Source organism: Heterodontus francisci, chromosome 20, assembly GCF_036365525.1.
Source record: "Heterodontus francisci isolate sHetFra1 chromosome 20, sHetFra1.hap1, whole genome shotgun sequence".
NCBI classification, from domain to species: domain Eukaryota; kingdom Metazoa; phylum Chordata; class Chondrichthyes; order Heterodontiformes; family Heterodontidae; genus Heterodontus; species Heterodontus francisci.
In genome coordinates, this window is record NC_090390.1 from 36,257,674 (window position 1) to 36,284,345 (window position 26,672).

At 45.6% G+C, this 26,672-nt stretch overlaps 1 protein-coding gene across 3 annotated transcripts in view; it reads right to left on the bottom strand.

Moving 5' to 3' along the window:
- The window catches only part of LOC137380572 (1-phosphatidylinositol 4,5-bisphosphate phosphodiesterase epsilon-1-like), a 462,747-nt gene that overhangs the window by 85,622 nt on the left and 350,453 nt on the right, over window positions 1–26,672 (bottom strand). For all 3 annotated transcript variants that reach the window (XM_068052603.1, XM_068052604.1, XM_068052605.1), the window contains exons 5-10: window positions 21,511–21,656; window positions 19,748–20,006; window positions 9,959–10,167; window positions 4,252–4,933; window positions 1,018–1,200; window positions 806–923 (exon numbers count right to left, since the gene is read on the bottom strand). In XM_068052603.1, the coding sequence (XP_067908704.1) occupies window positions 806–923; window positions 1,018–1,200; window positions 4,252–4,933; window positions 9,959–10,167; window positions 19,748–20,006; window positions 21,511–21,656 (1,597 nt within the window). The remainder of the gene's footprint in view (window positions 1–805; window positions 924–1,017; window positions 1,201–4,251; window positions 4,934–9,958; window positions 10,168–19,747; window positions 20,007–21,510; window positions 21,657–26,672) is intronic.

The window sequence follows — 26,672 nt, forward strand, 5'->3', positions numbered from 1 at the left end:
CAGGGTGGCACAATGCATTAAATAAGCAGGTGTACCAAGTAACAGACAGTGACTACTTGACAGCTGCGATAATTAGTAGTATCCACTCCAGCTCAAGCAATTTCTTCTGTTTGATGTGTTCACCTGCAACATTGATCCCTTCCTTGTTTAATGTTAATACACAACACTGATCCCTCCCATATTTAATATGCTATACACAACATTGAACCCTCCCCCTTTTAATATGTTAATGTGCATCATTGATCTCTGTCTGTTTAATATGTTAATATACACTATTGATCCCTGCCCATTATAAAGTGTAACAGCAGTATTTTTTAAATTTAAAACGTCCAGGTTTAGGAGAACAGCACTTGATCTTTGAACTTACAAACTCTGAGGCGAAAGGTACACAGAGAGTAGCAGCTGATGCACAGAATGCAGCAAAATGGGAAATAGAGACCTCGAGTAGCCAACCAGCTAAGCACAGAAACCTTGCCAAAGCCAGCCAACCACAGCCTTCTGCTATAACCAGCCAATCAGAGGCACGCTGCCATACCCAACTAGCCAACCACAGCAGCCCCCACCACCACTCCAGCCGCCACCCCCCACCACCCTGGCAAAGCAAGCCATAACCAGCCAACCACAGCCACACCTTGGCTGAATAACATGTTAACATTTGCTATCTTCCAATCACAGGCACAGCTCTTTTTGTTTTACAGAGTTTCTTAAAATATTAACTTCAACTTTCTCACTGATTTTTTAAAAAATATTCTGGGCTTGATCTGGTCCATAAGCCCTCTAGATATTAATGGTAGAAATTTGTTACCTGATTCTTCTTGTTCATCAAAGTCTGCAGGATCAGAACCACTCCTGCTTCGAGATTCTTTGCAGCTTCGGATCTTACGTGTGCAGGTTTCCTCATCAGTAATGTCCCCACTCTCTCCCTGCACGGAGCAAAATATAAAATTTTCAGTTTAGTAGATCTGTCCCTGACCAGAAACACATTGAGCGCTGACTTCGGGCAGTGCTGTCTCTTACCCTGATCAGCGATTTCTTTATCTTTTTGGCTGTGCTCATTCCCAGTGTGTTGTTGCGCTGCAGGCTCGATTTTTCAGTGTTTCTGTTCAAAGTTGCTGTGGTTGTGTTTCTCGTGATCCATCGTCTGCCTCCAAACAGCTCAATAACCTGAGCCAGTGTTGGTCCTTCAAACTTGCCTTCTTCCTATACGGAACAATTATATAGAATTTACAGCACAGAAACAGGACATTTGGCCCAACAGGTCTATGCTGGCATGCAGGGTCCACATGAGTCTCCTCCCACTTTACTTCCTCTCACTTAATCACCATATCCTTCTATTCCTTTTTCCCCTCATGTACTTATCCAGCTGTCCCTTAATCTTCAATGTTCATGTTGTTCATCTACTTAGTAGTTCCGACAGGTAAAGGCAAACCACAAGTAACTAAGAAAGTTAAAGCTTTGTTTTCAATTCCACCTCATTGCTTCAACTCTCACACAGAGTTAAAGTTAACTTTCCTGATTAAGTCTTCTTTACCCAGTGGCAGAAAGAGTGAGTGTGACATTTTTATTGATTTCAAGTACAATTCCATATTAAGTCAAATAAATGGAGAGCAACTTTTAAAACAGCTTAGCTCCAATATCATTTAGTAGATTTATCTGTGTAGTTTTTTCTATAAACCCAAGTTTAGCAATGAAAACTAATTTTATCTCTCCTCATATCTTATAGATCTTTAAGTGAATTGCACATGATACCACGCCTACGTGACATGGAGTAGAATTTGTAATGCTTGAATTTGCAGAAAAATTGTCATAAAAGTAATTGCTGTGTTTAGATTAGATTAGAAGACTAAACATTTAGATTACCATAGCCATCATAACACTGCTATCCTTTCACTATAAAGTCTGATATAATTATATCCCTCTTAAAATATATTAAAAAGAGACTCCAGTCTTATTTTGAAAGGGAGCTTAAAATTAAAATGATGACTGGATCTGGAAAAAGAAAACCCACACATAGCTTATTTCAATAGTGTGTGCAGCTGGGCTTTGATTACTTATGATATTTACTCAAGTCTTTGAAGATTACAGCACCCATCTTATTGGGCTCATCCGCAGAAGAGGTAATGTAATTGTAATATTCAGTCGCTATTGTAAACACATCAAATGCTGGAGTTGACCAGCTGAGACTATGGAAGAAGGATCATAGAAACTCCTGTCAGGGGAAGTGTATAAGAAACTAACCTTTCACATCTGGGACCTGGGTTCAAATTCGACCCAGACTGTTGGGATAAAAGTCTCCTCTGATTGCTTGGTCTATAATTTCCCATGTGAAATATTGACATTTTAAAGACCATCTTTCTAAAGCAATTGGCCTAGCTACTCTGTGTAGTCTCAACCTTGTTTCTGTGGACGTGGACCTACTACAGCACAGGACTGCCATGAATTGAGATTCTCAGAGACCAGAGGTTCAAGAAATGGACAAAGTATCACACTGATGCTGTAAAGGCTACTCTTGTGAGATTACACTAAGCACCCTGCTAAGACAGAGTAGAGCAGGCTTTAGTCTGCATCGGGATGCTAACACTAGATGCCCAAAATAAGGAGAGTTCCACTTCCCAGCACCAACAACTCTCACGTTGGTGCGCATACATACTTTTCTTTAAAAGAGAAAACCCTCTCCTCTCAACAGTAAACTCTCGTCCCTAATTACACCAACTGCAAACAAAAATGTGCAATATACATAAATCATTTCAATCCCATTATATCTTGAAATAACTCTGGTAAGTCCACTATGAGATTTTTTGTTTGAAGAGCCTTTTCTTACCAAGCCATTATTCATAGCTCATTCCTCTAACGTCAATAAATTCATTTCTCTCCCCTGCACTACCTCTAGGACCTGGATATTGTTATAGCATAGTATCTGGTACTCCAAGTGTGGCCTGACCAGAACACCTCAGTTATGAGGAATAAAAACAGAAAGTGCTAGAATACACAGGTCTGACAGCATCCGTGGAGAGAGAAACAGAGTTAATGTTTCAGGTCTGTGACCTTTCATCAGAACCTGTTGACTCTGTTTCTCTCTCCACAGATGCTGCCAGAGCTGCTGTCGATTTCCAGCACTTACTGTCTTTATTTCAGATTTCCAGCATCCACAGTATTTTGCTTTTATTTTATAGTTAATGAGGATTTGAACTGAACTGATTTCACGCCTAAATCTCCTTCAACTTCCCCCTTGGCAACTTCTGACCCAGCCATTGAGCACATGTGGCTTCTATTTTGCTTCCAATATGTAGTATCTTGCCTTTGACTGTAGTCAACATAATTTACTTTTGATGAACCCTGATGAAAAGTTCGTTGCACTGTCTTTGTAATATCTTGGCTACTTCCTCTAAGTTCATTGGTCTTCCCTTTTTTTTGGTCATCTGTGAATTTAACTACTTATTATCAGTCATGGGCATTTACATATATCAAAAACAGGAGAAGTACCAAAATAGGTCTCTCAGCCACCCCACTCAATAGCTCCCCTTATTTTAACCCAGCTGTCTACTCCTTTATTCTCTCCTCTTAGTTAATTACTCATTCACATCTGTAATCTTTTTACCCACTGACGTTAATTTGTAATCGGTTGAAAGCCCAATACTGAGTGTCAGAATTACCATTATATATGGTGAAATCCACTTTTTTTAAATCAGTACTTTGTCTCTTCACGTCATAATACAAAGGCTTCTGAAGGTCAAATTAAAGGAAGGTAAAGGAAATTATGAAGAGTCAGATGTTACACCGTTCCAAAGAACTTCTTTACCTTCTAATATCTATCAACATGAATAGTCTGTAACACCAATCTCTGCCTCAGTGAAAGATTGAACATGAATACATTTAAGCTTAACATTTTTGTTTGGTGATTAGAATTTCCTTTTACTTCTTTTTGCACATTTGATGCTAGGACATCACAATAAATAAATGTGAAAACTTTTCAGTAAAGGCAGATATTTTGGACTCCTAACGTTAAGGTCTAGGAATTTTCATGTCTGAATGCAAAAAGTCACAGACCCGAAATGTTAACTCTGCTTCTCTCTCCACAGATGCTGCCAGACCTGCTGAGTATTTCCAGCACTTTCTGTTTTTATTTTAGACGAAAGCCAGCATTATATGAATATGCTAAGCGTTTGTCCACTGCAGTCACCAACAATACTTTCTAAGTCTACTTTGACATTGTTTAGAAAGAATAGACACACGCGATTGTTGTCCATGTACCTGATATAAGCTGACGTACTGCTTCCTCAACCACTGCAGTCTCTGGTCAGGAAACCTCTTCATTTTTCTCACAGCCGACATTAGCTCCTGCAATCCATCATGTACCATCTTAGCAGTGTACTTAGGAGCCACAAAGTGCAACAATCGGTTATCAGTTGTATGGACCCCATATAGTAGCGTCACGCAATTGTCTTCCAGAGTCATATGACACAGCTTGTTTTGAATGCATACAGTATTCAGATCAATTCCTGTATGTCCCATATAGACAGCTTTCACCGCAGACATGTCCAAGAAACCTTCCACAAGTCCATTTAGTGCTATGTGCCCGTACAGCTGAAATTTGCTGTTACAAAGGTCCATGCTATTACCCAATACCATACTTTTTACCTTGGCATTGGCTGGGCTGGCTGTAGGTGGTTTTGACCAGGTTAGAGTACAGTTGTCAGGTTGCAGTTTGAGAAAACAGCGTGCCGAAAGGTGAGCCTCCTGGTCATAATGTATGACAGTGGCCCCTTGTAGAAGAAACTGATGGACATCAGCTCTGATCGACAGCACATACCAAGGAATAAGTTCCGTCTCATGACAGAATGCCTTTTGTTGGTCCTCCGCCCCACTCTGATCCCACTCATTGGACTGTTCAATGGAATCGCTTTCTGAGTCTGACAGATCTCCAACAATGAACCTGCACAATTAAGGAGAAGAGAACTAAGAGCTGCACACTGATCTTTTTTCCTTTTGTTCCCTTTGCTACCTTTGATCAAGGCTCTCACCAGCTCCTGCGGCTGGGAGTGGGCCAAAGAGCTGCAGACTTTCAGTATGAGCACCACTCCATTCCTTGCTTACAGGATGCAAACGCACAGCACAGAAAGTTGTTTTTTTATAGGGAACAGAGGCCAAATAGGGTTATTATTGATTAAAAAGCACTTCTAGTTTCATAGTTAGTTTATATATGGATGCAATATAAAAATGCAATAGTATTCTGAAGCAGTGCTAAGTTTTAACTTAAGACCAGTCTGCTTGTTTTGTTACTTAAGGAGTTATTGTCTCAAAAGTGTGAAAGATGACAGAAAGCCACATTGAATGTCACTATCCTCTCAAAATGACCTACAGCAACCAGCACCTTTGTATTAAATGTCACCTTCAGGATTGAGCAGAACCTTAAGGCTGTTGAATCCACCTGACAATATACTGAAACTGGAAGTTCTTAATCTAAAAACAATGATATGAAACAACATTTAATTCAAGTTTCAATTTTGGACCAGGTTTTACACACATAGTTCAAAAATCATTGGTCTTTCCTGCACACTCCTGTTATAGCTCTGACAGAAATGCACCAGTAGGGTCTGAAATTGGACCAGGACCTGGACATGCTAGGTCCAAGCCTAACATTGGAAGTTCCTGCTCAGCTTCCTCCCACCTCAAACAAGGATATTTGTGTAAGAGGTGTGGACTGGAGGTGGGAACTTTCAACACCAGGGTTCCTGCATTCCCAGCCTTAGAGTTGCCAGTGATGGGATCAGTAGTCAAAATGTTCAGGAGAATGAAGGGTACCAGCCTCTGGAATAGTGATTGTGGGCCTTCTTTTAGGGGTCCAGATCTGGTATACTTTTGAACATTACTTTTCTTTTAATTAGTAACTGTACTAGTGCCCTAAAGTTACCATCACCAAAGATGTATGCCTGGAATTTCTATTCGGGTTCTCTGGCAGACGATTGGCAGAACATCTGGTAAAATGACCTAAATAGCCCTTTCTGTCATCTCTCATGGTTTCTGCCCATCTGCTACCAACAGGAGGCCAGGAGAACTTTGTGAAGATTATCCCATAAAATGGTATGACCTTGTCCAACACTGCAGGCCCCAGTGTATATCTTGCTTTATGGGTCAATCAGAATGCTCTCTGCTGGTATTCAGCCATTTCTAATGACAATTGGGCACTCCGCACCTGGATCAACATTTACACTGATTTGCCATCTGCTTGAAGCATGTTAAAGCATCATTATTGCTAGTACATTCAGTAATTTTTTACCACTGCTAGTTTTGGTCCTACCTAACTTCAAACCTGGCCTGTCTTCTATTTAGGAATTCTGTCTCTACTGTGTCTCTAACTTGTATTTTGTAGTAATTCTTGATCCAACAGAATATCTAAAACTAAAGTAGAAAGAAGCCACAAAAATGAATGTAGTTGAAATCCCATCACGAATGCCTTGGTTTTAACTAGGGGCGCGAGTGTGATGTGCAATATGCAACAGGGGTCGGGGAAGCCAGGGAGCTCGTGTCCTGGGTGCCATGTGTGAGCTGGAAAGATTTTAACTCCCGGGCTTCACTTCAATGTTGTAGGTGAGGCTCCTGCTCGAACCTGGTGACAATCACTAGCTTGGCAGCAAGCGGGAGCAGAATTTCGGAAGGCAGGATGCAGGATGTTGCTGCTGGATCTCCCGGGAATGGTTCCCAGCACTGAAGTGAGTGGCGATGAGAGAGTCTTGTGGGGGGCATCATGGTCAGTGGAGGGACGAAACAAAACCCTGGGCTTTCCTGGCCCTGGATTTTCCCCTTCCCCTGACCAGAAAGCATTATGCTCCCCCATCACAAATTACCATAGTTTTGGGGAACATTCCCAAGGAACCTCAGTGACAGCTTCCTGCCACCTGAAATCCAGGAATTAAAATGATGGCAGTCAGGAGTGCGATGTGAATAGGGAGATAAATAGTCCGCTGCTATTTTAAACCCCCGACTGCCCCATTCTCATTGGGCGCAGGTGGTTAAAATCAGGGATCCAGTTTGATTCCAGCAAGCCCTGGATAACGAAACACCACAAATTCCAATGTCATGGCAGACGATTAATCAAGCCTGAAAAGATTACTTCACACAATCTGTTAGTTTGTTTTTTTGTTTGCAGATGATGCAGAAAGGCAGAAGTTCAACTTACAAAACTCGATTTGATTCTGAAGTTTTCTTCACTCTAGTTGTTGTGCTTCAGAAATAAAAGTATGGGAGAAGATAAGGTATAGAAAGAGAAAATGACTCTGATCATGATGAAAGAAGAGTTGGTTAGATAGCCAATGAAGGAACATAAGTACAAGGTGAAGGGCTGTTAAATGCCAAATAACCCAAATAGACCAAAAAGTTTCAGAATTAAAGAAAACCTTTCAAACATTTGGACAAGTATGCTTTGCATTGGTCTCATTGTTGGATGCCTGGATTCAATTTATGTTCAGTTGCACATGATTCCCAATCATTTGGCCAAAAGTATTGTGTGACATGAAATAATGCTTGTATAGAATAGGTTGATAGTTGCAGTCTAATGCCTTCACTTTCAAAGCATTTATTTGTGATCATATTGTTGGGCCAAATTAATTTCTGTCTTATTGAATAAATCCCTGGTGACAGTCTGATATTTTTAAATCTTCTCCCTTCCCCTGTAAAGGAACACAGACTTGAATTTATACAGTGCCTTTCATGACCTTGGGACATCCCAAAGTGGTTTGCAGCCAATGAAGCACTTTTGAGGTGCAGTTACTGTTGTAATGTAGGAAACACAGCAGCCAATTTGCGACAAACAGCAACGAGGTAATGATCAGATCATCAGCTTTTAATGTTGGTTGAGGGATAAATATTGGCCAGGCCACTGAGGAGAACTCTACTTCAAAACAGTGCCACAGGATCTTTTATGTACACCCGAGAAGGCAGTCAGGGCTTCGGTTTAACATTTTGTCCACTGCACTCCTTTTGGCCTAAGTTATGGACTCCAGGCTCAGCAGTGGCATTTGAACCCACACCTTCTGATTCACAGGCACAAATGCTACCCACTGAGTCACAATTGCAGTTCTGTATCTACGCACTGAAGAGAAATGCTGTTATTTCTCTCAGGAAACCCAATACAAATATCTTGCAGAGCCAGGATATTAGCTTGGGATTTGAGAAGTTAAAAATGCCCCAGTTATATACAAACTTGACTCAACCATCTTGTGCAAGACTTTGTTGGAATGGATGACCTTCAATGATGTGTCAAAACTTGAGGCATTTTGGGTTCAATAATCCAAAGCTAAAATTTATTCACCCATTAACCCCTCTTCTCCCCAAAAAATGACCAAAATGTCCAATTTTTAAAAAAGGAAGGATGCCGGCAAGCTTGGATTTACATTAGTTTAATACTTGCAGTGACCCAGTTATTCTAACACCAGTGGTAACTATGTTATTCTAAACCTTAAGTAATCCTTTCATTTTAAGCAGGTTACTGCTAGCATGATAATAATGCCAGTTGGGAAAATCCAACTGTGTGTAAATATATATAAAAAAAAAGTTGTAACATTGGTGATCTGGGGAATATTGTTGGCTCAAACTAAGGGGTTTGTACATGTCTAACATAGTTGCCCCAGTGCAAGATTAAATAGCTGTCATCTCTGAAGGTTGTGGGTTCAAGTCCCACACCAGACCCTTGTGCACAAAATCTAGGCTGACACTTCAGTGCATTACTGAGAGTGTGCTGCACTGACAAAGGTCAAAATCCTGGAACTCCCTTCCTAACAGCACTGTTGGTGTAGCAACACCGCAAGGACTGCAGCGATTCAAGAAAGCAGCTCACCACCACCACCTTCTCAAGGGCAATTAGGGATGGGAAATAAATGCTAACATAGTCAGCAATGCCCACACCCCCGAACGAATAAAAAAAGGTACCATTCAGTTAAAACAGGTCCCATTCATCTGCCCTGACAAACATGAAAGATGGCCTTCAATAATGTGATCATATTGTTGGGCCAAACTAACTTCTGACTTAGTGAGTGACTTAAATGTCTTTGTCAATTGATCGACAAAACAAACTGTGATACGGTGTGCTGGTTTAGGCATTAAAAGGTTAACTTAAGCTGAAACATACAATGTGCTACTAACTTTCCCATTGCCTTGCACTAGCACAGAAAGAGGTTGAACGACAGATACAGTCCCCCACACATTGGATAGCCTATTTGAAAAACTTCCAGAGTTTACTTAATCAAATAATCATGCTGCCGACCACTGGAAGGTCACTCAGTGGAAATTAGGGAGGGCTTGATGTTTCTTGCTGTACCACAGCAAAGCAAAGGGCTGCAGCAGCCACTGAAATGGAACAAGACCAATGTAGAGGTGATATTATTTCTGGTTACCCAAATAATCAGGATGGCAAAAATAAAAGATGGTTACAACTTCCTAGGTGGCAAAAAATTTATGGAAGTAGTAAAAGATAGAGACCCCCCCCCCTCAAAACAAATACATGACTTCAATGAAATGAAGTTGCCCCCTGAAATCAATTTACCATAACTTTATAAATAGCATTGACCCTAACCAGTAACATTTCCCTAAGCCCAAACCAAAGACCAAGTTCCCCAACCCTAACTCAGGAAGATTTGTCCTAGCTGTATAAGGCTACATGAGCAGGGAGAATACCAAAGGGCATGGCAATAAAGCTGCCAGGACTGATGGCAGAGGGAGAGAATGGTGGAAAGGTGCCATGGCTCAGCCAGATAATCTTTGCAGAACTTTGTGAGGTCGAACAGCCAATGAAAATCTAGTGAACAAATGAGACACCAGTACTATAAGTAGCATGATGCATTACATCAAAATGTTGTCTGTTATGTAAGGGAATTGTTTGATATAGTTGTCTCAGTGAATTTTCTCCACTTTATCCATTGCAATGGATAAAATTATGTCATTGGGAAACTGTTCCAGTACTTACTGATATTTGCTTCTGTCTTTGAATGAGTTCTTCCGTGAAGTGCAACTATCACTGGTACCTTCTTCGCCTTCCTCGCACTCCAGGCTTCTGTTACAGCTTCGAATAGTCTGAAGAATGTTGTTTACTGTAGACTCTTTGTCTGTATTGTTCAGTCCGTCTTTTCCAATCCGCTGCAAAAAATGGTCCTGGCCATTGTAGTCTGCAACAAACTGGGAACATTCCTTAGTGAGTGTCTTTGCTGATAACCCAGACGACAAGAACAAAGTAAATCTGGAAGTGACATCGCCAGATAAAAAACAACTTCGGTTAGCCAACTCTCCATCAGTGCAGATTAAAGCCCAAGCCTTGCGACACAACTCCATATGTTTAGGGCAGCCAAAGTAGCTGCTGTCTGTAAATAGTTAATCTCTTTACATTCCATGCTTCGCTATGTAAAATGTAAGTTCAGTGGAATCCTATTACCTATACAAAACTTGAGAAGAAAGTTTCAAATTATCAATCTTATACCGACTTAACAGGTCAGCCATCCTGTTTATTACCAAATGTAAGGAGCAAAATGATATGGTTACCAAAAATAAATCTATCACCACAATAATATCTCCTTTACCTGTCCTTCCAGAAAACCTTGGGTTGGATTTTCAGAAGGTGGTGGAGGCAGGCTAAGGGATGAGCAGGCCAGCAAATTCATGCTGCAGCGTGACATGCAGGTTGCTAGATCTATAGCCACCTCCATGCAATCTTTCCGGAGGCAGCTTCTTGGGGAGGATGGTCACCTGCCCAGTAACGATGGGCAGGCAATTATAATTGTTCAGGAGGCAGTTGAGAGGTACTTAAATAAGGAATTGATATTTTGCAAGAGGGCACAAACCCACTCTGCGTCAGCACCTCATCCAAGCAGATGAGGCGGCTGCACAGCGGGAAGCACGTGACTGAAGCGGAAACCACTTAAAATTATGTATAAAAAAGAGTAATCATTCAGCAGAAGTTTGTGCACTTCCACTAACCTGCCATTTTTGAAGCAGAGCTGTACGAATGGGATTGGTGACAGAGAAGGAAAGTCTTGGGGAAGGTCTCTTTCATAAAGGTTCAAGGGAAGATTGGCAGTTGAGGTCCTAGTGCTTGACAGCGTCTCTGATAATGGAGGTCACGATTCAGAGGTGGGCTGGAGCACTGGGAGGGGCAGCGGCCCCAGCAACAAAGGCAGTCACGTGGTGCCCATGGATGCGGAGGTGCTGGTCGATGGGGAGGAGGGGGGCAGAGGGGGCAGCAACGCAACAAGGCTCCTTAGACAGCACCTTCCAAACCCACGACCTCTACCAACTAGGACAAGGGCAGCAAATGCATGGGAACACCACCACCTGCAAGTTCCCCTCCAAGTCACACACCATCCTAACTTGGAACTATATCGCCGTTCCTTCACTGTCGCTGGGTCAAAATCCTGGAACTTCCTTCCTAACAGCACTGTGGGTATACCTACCTCCCATGGACTGCAGCGGTTCAAGAAGGCAGCTCACCACCACCTTCTCAAGGGCAATTAGGGATGGGCAATAAATGCTGGCTTGGCCAGCGACGTCCACATCCCATGAATGAATAAAAAAAAGGCGATACCTACAAAATCGAGTTACTACCAGAGGATCATCTTCCTGAGCATGTCATAGTAGCAGTGCCGCCAACGCCTTCACCTTTTTTTTTTCAAAATACACTTTATTCATAAAAATCTGTAAAAATTACATTGCCAAACAGTTTCCAAACAGCACCAAAAAATACAAACATTGCAAGGGAGATCAGTTTCCTTCAATACTGTCATGAGTTTCTTCCCAACCCTTCCGTTTCACAATTGTCATGTCAATTACAGTTTTACATTTACAGCAATTGAGAATATTAACGATACAGTTCGAGGGGTTTCCCATGGATCCAGCCCCTCAGTCCAGCTTGGTGGGGGAACCTTACACTGTGGTCTTTCCCCATTGAGCCTTTGCTGCGGCTGCCCCAAGCTTTAGTGCGTCCCTCAGCACGTAGTCCTGGACCTTGGAATGTGCCAGTCTGCAACATTCGGTGGTGGACAACTCTTTGCGCTGGAAGACCAGCAAGTTTCGGGCAGACCAAAGGGCGTCTTTCACCGAATTGATAGTCCTCCAGCAGCAGTTGATGTTTGTCTCGGTGTGCGTCCCTGGGAACAGCCCGTAGAGCACAGACTCCTGTGTTACAGAGCTGCTTGGGATGAACCTTGACAAAAACCACTGCATCTCTTTCCACACCTGCTTTGCAAAGGCACATTCCAGGAGGAGGTGGGCGACCGTCTCTTCCCCACCACAGCCAACGCGGGGGCACTGTGCGGAGGGGGCGAGACTTCGGGTGTGCATGAAGGATCTGACGGGGAGGGCCCTTCTCACCACCAGCCAAGCTACGTCTTGGTGCTTGTTTGAAAGTTCTGGTGATGAGGCATTCCGCCAAATGACTTTGACGGTCTGCTCGGGGAACCATCCGACAGGATCCACCATTTCCTTTTCCCGTAGGGCCTTGAGGACATTCCGTGCAGACCACTGCCTGATGGACCGGTGGTCAAAGGTGTTTTCCCGCAGAAACTGCTCCACGAAGGATAGGTGGTACGGCGCCGCCCAACTGCATGGTGCGTTCCGCGGCAATGTGACCAGGCCCATCCTTCGCAACACCGAGGACAGATAGAACCTCAGCACGTAGTGACACTTGGAGTTTGCGTACTGGGGATCTACACATAGCTTGATGCAGCCGCACACGAAGGTGGTCATCAGGATGAGGGCCACGTTGGGTACATTTTTCCCGCCCATGTCCAGAGATTTGAACATCGTGTCCCTCCGGACCCGGTCCATTTTAGATCCCCAGACGAAGCGGAAAATGGCTCGGGTGACTGCCACGGCGCAGGAGTGGGGTATGGGCCAGACCTGCGCCACGTAGAGCAACAACGTGAGCGCCTCGCACCCGATGACCAGGTTCTTACCCACAATGGAGAGAGATCGCTGCCCCCACATGCCCAACTTTTGTCGTACCTTGGCTACTCGCTCCTCCCATGTTTTGGTGCACGCCCCGGCCCTTCCGAACCATATCCCCAGCACCTTCAGGTAATCTGACCTGACGGTGAAGGGGACAAAGGATCGGTCAGCCCAGTTCCCAAAGAACATGGCCTCGCTCTTGCCGTGGTTCACTTTGGCTCCCGAGGCCAGTTCGAACTGGTCGCAGATGCTCATCAGTCTGCGCACGGACAGCGGATCCGAGCAGAAGACGGCGACGTCATCCATGTACAGGGAGGTTTTCACCTGAGTGCCTCCGCTGCCTGGGATTGTCACCCCTCTTATGCTCGCATCCTTCCTAATAGACTCAGCAAAGGGTTCAATACAGCAAACAAACAAGACCGGGGACAGAGGACAGCCCTGTCTGACTCCAGATTTGATCGGGAAACTTTCCGATTCCCACCCGTTGATTGAGACTGCGCTACTGATGTTTGTGTAGAGCAGTTGGATCCAATTGCAGATTCCCTCCCCAAACCCCATTTTGGAAAGCACGCCCATCATGTAGGTGTGCGATATCCTGTCAAAAGCCTTCTCCTGGTCCAGGCTGATGAGGCAGGTGTCCACCCTCCTGTCCCGTACGTAGGCGATCGTATCCCTGAGTAGCGCGAGACTATCAGAGATCTTCCTGCCGGGTACAGTACAGGTCTGATCGGGGTGAATCACCAACTCCAGAGCAGACTTGACTTGACTGGCTATGACTTTGGACAGAATCTTGTAGTCAACATTAAGCAGTGAGATGGGCCGCCAATTTCTGATTTCTGCCCTCTCCCCCTTCTGCTTGTAAATGAGGGTGATGATGCCTTTTCTCATGGATTCTGACATGCTGCCGGCCAGGAGCATACTCTCGTATACTTCCAGCAGGTCCGGGCCGACCCAGTCCCACAAGGCAGAGTACAACTCGACCGGTAAGCCGTCGCTCCCGGGTGTTTTACTCGTCTCGAAAGACTCGACGGCCTTTGTCAGCTCGTCCAGAGTTAGCGGCTTGTCCAGTCTCTCCCTCCTGCTGTCATCTAAGACCTCTGTGATAGATGACAGGAAGGACTGGGAGGCTCTGCTGTCTGTGGGCTTCGCGTCATACAGCCCAGCATAAAAGGATTTGCTGATCCTTAGTATGTCGGACTGCGAAGACGTTACCGAGCCATCTTCTTCCTTCAGGCTGCTGATAACAGAGCTCTCTCTGTGTACCTTTTGGAAGAAGTAACGCGAGCACGTCTCATCCTGCGCGATGGAGCGGACTCTGGACCGGAAGATGATCTTGGAGGCCTCCTTGGCAAAGAGCGAGGCCTGCTGGCTCTTCACCTCTTGGAGGTCCTCCTTGACCTCGACCCCCATTGACTGCAACCGGAGTAGATTTTGCATAATTTTCTGGAGTCGGGACAGTTCCCTCTGTCTCTCTCTCATCCTCTCAACACCTTTGTGGATGAAGAACCTCTTGATGTTCTCCTTAATCGCTTCCCACCAGTGAACTGGAGACTCAAAGAGGGGTTTCACGGTCCTCCAACCTTTGTAATCCCTTTTGAGTTCCTCAACGTTCTCTGGGGTCAGCAGTGTCGCATTGAGCTTCCACGTCCCTCTGCCAACCCGCTGGTCGTCCTGTAAGTGACAGTCGGCCAGTAAGAGGCAGTGGTCGGAGAAGAACACCGGCTTGACGTCGGTGGATCCGACCGTGACAGCACGGGACACAAACAGGAAGTCAATCCTGGAACGGGCAGACCCGTCCGATCTTGACCATGTGTATCTGCGCTGCGCTCCGTCTGCAGGTTTGCTGAAGCCGTCGTGCAGTTTGGCATCTTTAACTGTTTCCATTAGGAGTCTGGACGTAGCGTCCAGTTTGCTGTCGTCACTGCCGGATCGTCCAGCCGCATCGATGATGCAGTTGAAGTCACCGCCTAGGATGACCGGCCTGGACGTCGCCAGCAGCAGTGGGAGCTGCTGGAAGACGGTCAGCCGCTCGCTGCGTTGTACCGGGGCGTACACATTGATCAACCGGAGCGGAGCGTTGTTGTACATCACGTCTGCTGCGAGGAGGCGGCCGCCCACCACCTCCTTAACTTCGGAGATGGTGAAGTTACCTCCCCGCAGCAGAATACCCAGGCCGGAGGAACGGCAGTCATTACCCCCCGACCAGATCGATGGCCCGTGGGACCACCATCGCGACCACTGCCTGTAGGTGCTGAGGTGTGGTATTCCACACTCCTGCAGAAACAGTAGGTCAGCTTTGACCTTGGCAAGGTAATCCAAGGTTGAAACACATCGCGTAGTAGATTTAATGCTACGCACATTAATGGAAGCAATTCTTACACCCATTTTTTACTAAAGATTAGTTGTTGCTTCCCATACCATTTGTCCTCGCTAGTCCCAGTCCTTCGGGATGTTCCTGCATACCCATCGTGTGCGCAAGCAGTGTCACGTTGGTTGGGCTCAGAAACCCCTCCTGATTTTTCATGCAGGGTTTGTGCCGCTCGGGTGACATCGGGGGGGTCTTGTAGGCAGAGAGCATTGGGTTGTCCTCAGCTGCTTCCATCTGTTCCTCCTCGAAAACATCACAGCTCCCGGTCTCCCGGAGCTCAGGTGCGCCAGACGTGTCTTTGCTCCCGGTGTCCCGGAGCTGAGATGCGTTGGCCGTGTCGTTATGTGTGGGGCATTGGGGTTGGGGCACGCCGGGCCCATCACAGCTTCCAGTGCCCGGGGGCTGGGATGCCTTATCATCCATCTCGGAGTTCTGCCGCCTCTTTTGAAGGGGCTGTCGTTCCAGCATTTCCCCGTCCAGTGAAGAGGAGTTGTTGCAGTCTGATTCAGAAGAGAGCCTCCTCTTGCCACTGGTTTGGGTGGTGGCTTTGGGATGTTTTTTCTTTGTGGTTTTCCTCTGGACCACTTGCCACTGACCTGTTTGTCCATCTGCTGCCTCCTCCTCCATTGATTCTGTCTCTGGAGGAGGGGTTTCCAGGCGATGGGTAGGTGCTGGGTCGTTGGTTTCAGCCGCCTCCCCTTCCTTCTCAGGTTGAAGTTCCTCACTGCGGAGAAGGCTATCTAGACAGGTGGTGGCTGAGCTGTGCACACTCCTGGACGACAATCTAATGCCTCAAGGCTCACCCTATGCCAGTAGCTGTCAAGCTGATAGTGACTTTGAAATTCCTAGCTTCAAACTCTTTACAGGGGTCACCAGCTAACCTATGTGAGATCTCACAATCGAAACCACAGCTGCAAATCTCAGGTGACAGATGCACTTTTTGTGGGGGCATTTGACTTCATCAGCTTCAACACAGATGTGGCAAATCAGGCACAGAGGGCTGTGGGGTTTGCCTCAATGGCAGGATTCTCTCAGGTGCAGGCTGTGATTGACTTCACACATATTGCCATCACAGTTCTGTCTTCTCAGCCCAGAGCATTCATCAACCGCAAGGGTATCCACTCAATAAATAATCAGTGTGTGACCATTGTTAGTGTTTCTTTCAGGTTTGTGCAAGGTTTCCTGGCAGCTGTCATGATTCATTAATTCTGAGGCAGTCGCAGGTGCGGCAGCTGTTCATTCTACCACACAGCCTTTGTGGATAGCTCTTGGCAGACAGTAAAGAGATGGCTGCTGGCCCCGGTGTAAAACCACACAACTAAGGCACAGGACAGATATAACCACTACCATCTCAGCACAAAGGCCACCACTGAGCAGGCCACTGGTCTCCTGAAGATGCGGTTCTGGTGCCCTTGACCGATTGGGGGGGGAGCACCCTCCAGTACACCCCCTCCTGCATTGTTCTGGTCTGCTACGCTCTGCACAACATGGCCATCCAGAAACGAGTGGAGCTGGAGGAGGTCCATGGGGAAAACCGTGCCTCCTTATCGGAGGATGAGGATCTTCAGGAGGATCAACTGGAGACGTGTCAAGACAACCCAGAGATTGGACTCATGCGAAGACACATTGACCATGAAGGCAGGGAAGCCTGGGACACCCTGATCCAGGAACGCTTCTTCTGAGCACGGCCGATCCTCTAATGGAAGAGTCTAATCCGACTACCAGTTTATACATAGCGGCCCCTCTCCAGAGTACAAGGCCAGATCCACTACTCATGGTGTTTAGCACTCAAGATGCAGCGAGTCTTCTGCCAGAGCACGTGGCCACATGGCACTCTCAGACCCCACACACAGGCAGGACCTATTGACGATGTTGTTACCTCCCACAACAATTCACATGACATATGTAACTTTTCGAACACAATCATTTTACTCAAATTAAAGTGCATAAATTTAACAAAAGCTTCATAATGTGCACCCAGGTGAACCCCATGTCATGTTGACGTCGCTACTCTGCCCTCTTGTGAGAACTTCCACAAGGTGCTCACCCTGTGGCTGGAGCAGATGTGGAGGTACCCTGCTCGAGATCAGTGTCCCAGCTGCTGAGCTGCTCGTGGCACCCTTCCTCGGGCTCCCTGTGCACATGATGACACAGCAACAGGCTGCACCAGCTGCATTTGTGCAGGGACAGCCTCAGTCATGGGTGCATAAGCCCTATCATGTGTCTCAGTCAGAGAGGCGAAGGGGGCGGCTTCAGAAGTTGTGGTCCTCTAGATGGTGACATTTTCTATATCATCCCTTCCTGGCTCAGCCATTTCATGGCCTATCTGCACATCTGCCTCTACCTGGTGCATGAGAACACCTGAATGAGCGTGCATGCATCAATGCAGTGCCATCAATGCAATGGACCCGTCAATGCTACAGAATGCATCATACAATCTGTTCATGCCAGTCCACTGCTCCTGCATCCATTTGGTGGACTGCTGCATATGATGCGCCATGAGGGTGGCCACTCTTTCAGTGGAGGAGCTCATGCATCTCATATGTCCGATACATTATGGCTCTCAGGTGCTCATGGACTCCTCTATTTTCATCTCAAGTACCCATACTGCCTCAGGAAACTCTGCCAGATGTCCACACACCTCCCGTTGCTGCTCCACTAGCACCTGCTCTGTACATGGCCCCGAGGCTCTGCATCTCCATCTGGGTGAGCATGGCTGCAGCTGCCCTCTATCCTCCGATGGAAATTTCCCAAAGCAGCCACTGCCTCCATCACCTGCTACCGCTCACATGTGCTGTGATGCTCACCTTGTGCCACTCATTCTAAAGTCGCCTAAGGCCCCACCAAGGTGCATGTATTTGCATTGGTGGAGGGTGTACATGACTCCTGTGATGTTGCTTTCTCAGAGTGCAAGTCATTCTCAGAGGCAGCCATGGCCTCCACAGTCAGCTGCTGCTGATCCTCCAGCAATAGCCCTGTGTAAGAGAGAAAACATTATTTACTCGGCCTCCTTCGTCTCAGCTGGCACTTCAGCTGGCATCTGTCAGCGCATCAAGTGGCATCGACTGGAAATGACTTCATAGAGTTGAGGCTGCTTCAAAGCTCTTCTACGGAGCATTCAATAAACTTTCATTCTCTCTCTGCCACACACCAATCTGGCCATTGCTAAGTGCCTGCACTTCAGCCACCCTTGCAATGTCAACAGCCTCTTCCTCCATTAGCATCAAGATTGCCAGGTTGGCCTCTCCACCTGCTCACAGGTGTTGTGTCCTCACTTCTCCTGCAATGTGAGGATGGAGAAATCAGCTACCTTCCCATTTTCCCATCCTGATCCTCTATCAGAAGTGACGCTCCTGTCATTGCATTTGCCCGTGGATTACATTACCATCCTCCTAAGCTTACATCACTTTGCTCCCTTTCCTTGGGTGAGGGTTGGCAATGGGTGATAATCTCCTCGGTGTATCTAATCACTGTCTGCTCAGGGGTGTTCTTTCTCTGTAAGATACTCACGGCTAACAGCTTGCCTTTGCTTCATACTCACCATGCCAGAATGCATAAGGATGTTGAAGCGCTTCCTCCACTGGACCCGTCCTGCTAACCACACTGTGGCTGCGTACCTTTCTGGCGACCGCCAGCTATACCTCCTTTGTTTGCCTGGCAGCCTCCAGAAACAAAATGTTCTGCCAGGCTCGGACTGCCTCTGCCATGGCCTCCAGGGAAGCATTGGTGAATCTTGGGGCCATCCTACCACAAGAGACTGCCATGTTACTGCTCTGGTAGACTGTTCCCTTAGGGCTGATTCCCTCTGGCTGCTTGCACTTTGAATCCAGACGGGCACCTGCTAGTTCTAACTCCTGCCTCCTGCTCGTGCCCACCATTCGTCATTGGACCCATTAATTGGTCGCCTCCTGCAAAATGCCGAAGTTTGGCACACGCTAACCTCCAGTGGGATCGAGATCTGGAAATGGTTGTGATGTCAGGGTGCCACTGAGATCAGGAAAATCCAGCCCATTATATCTGCTAACGCACAAATGTCCTCAGTAAATAATTAGGTGGCTGTGTTTTCCAAGAAGTTCCAATTGTTCCAGGAAGTGAATATGCATGAATATTCCTCACCCATTAAACAAAATGAGAAATGCTGATTTTGTCAATAGCATTTTGCATGCAAAAGTAGCATAAATTAAACAATAGAACAAAAAGCACATTCCTTTTTATATTTAATTCATTATTAAATTCGAAATTCATCATTTTCAATTCAAATTTATCGTCACTGTTGGTTGCTTTGGGTAGGAAAATGAAATAAGTATCATGCATCAGAAAATCTGTGAGGAATTCCTTACTCTATAAATTTAAATTGCTTCCAGAACCTGTCAGGAAAAACTTTGCAGTTACATGGAGTAAATTGATCTTCATGCACCATTTGTTTTCATTATCAGTGCATAGAATGCTTACCTCGATGGTGTCATCCTGAGAATCGCAGCGAGACTGAAATTTCATCAAAGTGGCTGCACCATCCAGGACATCACACAGCTCCTTCAGGAACACTCCGCAGAAGGGAACCACTTTGCAACCAGGGATGTTCAGAGCACGGTTTACCACTTTCCGGTATTCAGATGACGATTCGTGCTGTGCCATAGCATCTTTCAGGCTTCTCATTGTTTCAATATCAGACTGGTCCATAAATTGCCACATCTTCAAAACCTTCCTCGACCTGAAATAGAAAAACAACCAAACTGTATCAACTAATATTAAAAGCAACTTCCATTGACGGCATGCCCCAAAATGTTGGTGAGCATAAAGGTCAGAACATTTCTTCCTCTGGAAAGTTATTGCTGGAAGTAGAAAGTAATAATTCACACTACGTCGATGAGTTCAACTCTACATTTAATAAACAAACTTGTACGCGATCAGAAAATGCTGGAAATACTCAGCAGGTCTGGCAACATCTGTGGAGATTTTGCTCTTGTACATGATCAAGTTTGGTTCAATCTAAGAGAAAGAGAAAATTATACAAGTCCTCTGACAAGCTCATTTACATTGTTCCCAGTAGAACATTATTCACAAGAATGTCATGATATTGCACGCAATTGTACCGGATTAGGGATTGGTTGGGCCTGTAATTAGACTAGGATAGGGATGGGCCTCTACTTAGACTAAGGCAGGGATGGGCCTGTATTTAAACTGGGTGGTATAAACAGGTATTCGTGTAAAAAGATCACTTTTTCCTTGTCACTATAATTATCAAAGACAGAACTGTGACACTCCAGTCACCGTGGCTGATTAACTAATTGGGATGAATTTGGTCTTTGGCTGTTGCAAGTTTTGCACTATTGTGGATCACCAGCTGAATTTACCCATGCCAGACTTCTTTTCCATTGAAGACAATTGGCTGGTGATTTGTTATCACCTGCTTTACTCTACTGCCAAAGACCAATTTAACTGCCATCATGATAAAAATTCATTCGAGCCCGTTTTTGAGTCCAGTTTTGGGGCTATGTGACTAGTGTGTGTCTGAAACAAGAAGTTCAAGGTTCAAATAAAATTGGATCTCAGGCTTTTGGCCTCATCAACATGCCAGTCAATCAGCTGGCATTAGGTCCTCATTTAAATATTCAAGGGGCTTACCACCTAAAAAAGAGGCCCTATGCAGATTGGGCAAGGGCCATCCAACTGCAAACTTGATATGCTTTCTGTCTGAAGAACAGACGCCATGTCCTACCCCAATTATCCCTTATATTTTCAATCTTAGTGGTGTCCTGCACTATGAGCCTTGGCTCTTCACATTTGTTCCTCCAAAGAGAACACAACCACACAAAAGCCATGATGTTGGTAATATGATTCCTAAAACAAGAGGAAAGTTACTGGACTTAGAATGTAGGAACTGCACAACGGAAATGCAGAAAAAGTCCCTTTTTACAAAATATGTAATAGTTGGGTTGAAAATAATGGTAGTAAAATTGTTTGGCTGTGAAATCCACTATCAACAAAACTGGTCCTTTTAATACAAAACTATGGAGCCATCTATTAACTCTTCTAAATTCTTCTTTCAAACTCCTGTCAAACAACTGGAGCTGGTTTGACCTAACTTATCTAAAGCAATGCTTGAGCAAGTGCCAAAACCCAATTCATGATCAAAGTGGCTTGTATATAATATGGAAAAATGCATTCTGATCTTAACTTTGATCCTATTCAGTGGAGGAATGAATCAACAATACCTGAGGCCTGCCAGGAATTCCATCACTGCATTGTAATTACCCATGTTCCAGCAACATTTGGCCACATGAACCAAGTAAGAGAACACTTCCCTCTTCTCCTCCATGGAGCTGGCAGTCAGGATCAACCACGTCACCCAGGAGCTCACCTGAAAGAAGATGGATTTGATTTTAGTGAGGCACTAAATACCTAAGCTGTTCCACCCATAATCAAAGTTACCAATGATATCATTCATTGCTATAGTAATGTCAGCATGAGCATACTTGATCCTTGTGTTATTCTTTTGAAGGCATACAATTCAACTGGCAATGCCTAACATTCCCATTATACAAAAACTGATCCCTTCAGAAAGTTTGTGCTCATCAGTGTGTGGAATGCTGCTGCTGGGGAATAGAACACTTTGCATTTAGGACACTCATTGTCAACAGGCTTTTGTGCAACAACATAAAATGAACAATAAATCTGAATGTACTCTGCCCTCAACAATTCCACGAGAATAGCTCTCACTCCTCTGTTTCCCACACCAGCAGTTTCCAAATGGCATTGCCAATTTAGTGCTGTAATACTGTGAGCCATGCTGGTTGGGAATTGTGATGCTATCCAGCCCCTTCACACAAGCCACTTAAATGCAGCATACAGAGAAGTTTTCATTCCAGTTGAGGTTCAATTAAAATCCATGTCCCAAAGGTCTAAACCAATATACTGCCCATTGCCCTCCTACTTCAATATTAATTGGGAAATTTACTGTGCGAAGAATAATAGCAGCTCAATTAACATGCAATTACCACATATACTGTGGCAACATTATCTGGCTGTATGTGAGGGAGTGCAATTTCCTTTCTTAAAGAAGATTAGAGAACCAGTTGGGTTTTTACAACAGTCTGATATTCTATGGTCACTTTTACTGATACTAGCTTTTCATTTCCAGATTTTATTTCATTGAATGAAATTCAAATTAACAAATTGCCTTGGTGGGATTTTAATTCATTGGGCTGGATTTTGTGGAGGAAGCAGAGCTCCCGGCGCCGGGATGAAAAGGCGGGCAGAACCCCGCCTAAGCCTTTTTGGGCACCCCCATCCCCCCTTCCAGAGCGAACCTCCATTGTTTTGCTGCCTAAGTGTCTTGTGCCGGGATCTCTGTCCCTTTAAAGACAGTGGTCCCGGCTTCAAGAGCTGCCAGCCAATCACAGGGTCTGGATGATGTGCTTAAGCCCATAGTGGGGCTCAAACCCAGGACCTTCTGGTTCAGAGGTAAGAATGCTACCAACAAGTAGAGCTAAGCTGAAACTATAAAGTATCTTCATAAGAAAGTAGGAAAATAAACACTTTGTGAAAGTTTATATCTGGTCTGACAGCCAAATCCAATGTGGAAAGAACTCAAGCATTTTCCACTGCTGAACAACCTATATGTGACAGTTCCCACGATATTAAGTGGAGGAAATAGGAGTGCAGAACTGTAATGCCAATTGGCCACCCTGTTTATGCTTGACAAACATTTCCATGGCGTTCCTGGTGTGGAAGGAAGGCTCCCATCTGAAAGAGGCAGGAGCACTGCATGTGATTCACGTCTCCCATGACATTTTCTAGGGATTCTGCTTAGTGGACACTGCTCCAAAACTCGCCAAACAAATCAACTATTGAAGGTTATGGGTTGCTTTCAGATTGGAGGATCATAAAAGGGGGCAGTCACTGACCTCCTGGTAATTCAGGAAAACATTCTCTCCCTAATTTAGGTGCTGCAGTGTGGGGCAGGGGTCCAGCTAACTGGTGTTCCTCAGAGCAACCTGCTGGCTCGAACAGTAAAGCCTGCAGCAATGCACAAATTCCATCCCTCATTTGGTGCCAGTTGGTAGTCACACCCAGAACTCACCCAGGCCATGGCTGGATGTTCACAAAAAAGCACAATGCCTGACTCATGCTGGGGAGGGCCATTGACACTCATGTGTCAACTTTCTCACATCCATTCATGGAATTTAAATAAACTTAAACAACAGAAGTAAACTGACTTATTTAGAAAGATGCTTTTTTTTTAGCAGAACTACAGTGACGAAACAGGAAGATTTGAGATGCTAGAATGGAAATTCTGATCAACGATACGCACATAAAAATGGCAAAAAACTGTTTACTCTAAATACCTCCATGACATTTGCTGTAACTGGATTTCAGTATATACTGAATATTGTGGCATTAACCAAATAATTAGCTGAAGAACGATAGATTAGCATTTAGACAGGTGACACAAAAGGCATTGAATGCATATGAACTGCACAACTCAAGGTTAAAGGAAGATTACCCACGTTATTGTAAAGATTATAGAACAGGCTGCTGTGGTAACAATGGAGGGAAACGTTAGCTTTTATGAAACTCTTGTGCGTAAATGAGATAAAAATGAACAAGTACAACAGGGTGTTTCGTTGACTCAAATCTCATGCAGGCCCACCAGTGCCACAGCAGGGCTATAAAAAGGACATCTGATGAGGATACTTAGTCAGGGAGTGCTCGGCTATGCGACTTAGCATTGTTAAAACTAAAGTTGCTTTTATTTTGCTCTTGCTGTTGGTTCCCTGCAGCTGTTGGATGTTTTTTTTTAATTCATTCATGGGATGTGGGCCTCACTGGCTAGGCCAGTATTTATTGCCTATCCCTAATTGCCCTTGAGAAGGTGGTGGTGAGCTGCCTTCTTGAACCACTGCATTCCATGTGAGGTAGGTACACCCACAGTGCTGTTAGGAAGGGAGGTCCAGGATTTTGACCCAGCGACAGTGAAGGAATGGCGATATAGTTCCAAGTTAGGATGGTGTGTGACTTGGATGGGAACTTGCAGGCGTTGGTGTTCCCATGCATCTGCTGCTCTTGTCCTTCGAGGTGGTAGAGGTCATGGGTTTGGAGGGTGCTGTCGAAGGAACCTTGGTGCGTTGCTGCAGTGCATCTTGTAGATGATATACACTGCTGCCACTGTGCGTCGGTGGTGGAGGGAGTGAATGTTTGTAGATGGGGTGCCAATCAAGTGGGCTGCTTTGTCCTGGATGGTGTCGAGCTTCTTGAGTGTTGTTGGAGCTACACCCATCCAGGCAAGTGGAGAGTATTCCATCACACTCCTGACTTGCACCTTGTAGATGGTGGACAGGCTTTGGGGAGTCAGGAGGTGCGTTACTTGCCGCAGGATTCCTAGCCTCTGACCTGCTCTTGTAGCCACGGTATTTATATGGCTACTCCAGTTCAGTTTCTGGTCAATGGTAGCCCCTGGGATGTTGATAGTGGCGGATTCAGCGATGGTAATGCCATTGAATGTCAAGGGGAGATGGTTAGATTCTCTCTTGCTGGAGATGGTCATTACCTGGCACTTGTGTGGCGCAAATGCTATTTGCCACTTATCAGCCCAAGCCTGGATATTGTCCAGGTCTTGCTGCATTTCTACACTGACAGCTTCAGTATTTGAGGAGTCGTGAATGGTGCTGAACATTGTGCGATCATCAGCGAACATCCCACCTCTGACCTTATGATTGAAGGAAGGTCATTGATGAAGCAGCCGAAGATGGTTGGGCCTAGGACACTACCCTGAGGAACTCCTGCAGTGATGCCCTGGATCTCAGACGATTGACCTCCAACAACCAGAGCCATCTTCCTTTGCACTTGGTATGACTCCAACCAGCAGAGAGTTTTCCGCCTGATTCCCATTGACTCCAGTTTTGCTAGGGCTCCTTGATGCCATACTCCCTTGATGTCAAGGGCAGTCATTCTCGCCTCACCTCTTGAGTTCAGCTCTTTTGTCCATGTTTGAACCAAGGCTGTAATGAGGTCAGGAGCTGAGTGGCCCTGGCAGAACCCAAACTGAGCATCACTGAGCAGGTTATTGAGAAGCAAATGCTGCTTGATGGCACTGCTGATGACACCTTCCATCACTTTACTGATGATTGAGAGTAGACAGATGGGGCGGTAATTGGCCGGGTTGGACTTGTCCTGCTTTTTGTGTACAGGACATACCTGGGCAATTTTTCACATTGCCGGGTAGATGCCAGTGTTGCAGCTATACTGGAATAGCTTGGCTAGGGGTGCGGCAAGTTCTGGAGCACAGGTCTTCAGTAGTATTGCCGGAATATTGTCAGGACCCATAGCCTTTGCAGTATCCAGTGCCTTCAGTCATTTCTTGATATCACGCGGAGTGAATCGAATTGGCTGAAGTCTGGCATCTGTAATGCTGGGGACTTCAGGAGGAGGCTGAGATGGATCATCAACTCAGCACTTCTGACTGAAGATTGTTGCAAATGCTTCAGCCTTATCTTTCACACTGATGTGCTGGGCTCCCCCATCATTGAGGATTGGGATATTTGTGGAGCCACCGCCTCCTGTTAGTTGTTTAATTGTCCAACACCACTCACAACTGGATGTGGCAGGACTTAGATCTGATCCGTTGGTTATTGGATTGCTTAGCTCTGTCTATTGCATGCTGCTTACGCAGTTTGGCATGCAAGTAGTCCTGAGTGGCAGCTTCACCAGGTTGACACCTCATTTTGAAGTAGGCCTGGTGCTGCTCCTGGCATGCCCTCCTCCACTCTTCATTGAACCAGTCTCCTGGCTTGATGGTAATGGCAGAGTGGGGGATATGCCGGGCCATGATGTTACAGATTGTGGTTGAGTACAATTCTGCTGCTGCTGATGGTCCACAGCACCTCATGGATGCCCAGTTTTGCATTGCTAGATCTGTTCGAAATCTATCCCATTTAGCACGGTGGTAGTGCCACACAACACGATGGACGGTATCCTCAATGTGAAGGTGGGACTTCGTCTCCACAAGGACTGTGCGGTGGTCACTCCTACCAATACAGTCATGGACAGAAGCATCTGCGGCAGGCAGATTGGTGAGGATGAGGTCAAGTATGTTTTTCCCTCGTGTTGGTTCCCCCACCACCTGCTGCAGACCCAGTCTAGCTGCTATGTTCTTTACTACTCGGCCAGCTTGGTCAGTAGTGGTGCTACCGAGCCACTCTTGGTGATGGACATTGAAGTCCCCCACCCAGAGTACATTTTGTGCCCTTGCCACCCTCAGTGCTTCCTCGAAGTGGTGTTCAACATGGAAGAGTACAGAGCCATCAGCTGAGGGAGGGTGGTAAGTGGTAATCAGTAGGAGGTTACCTTGTTCATGTTTGACCTGATGCCATGAGAC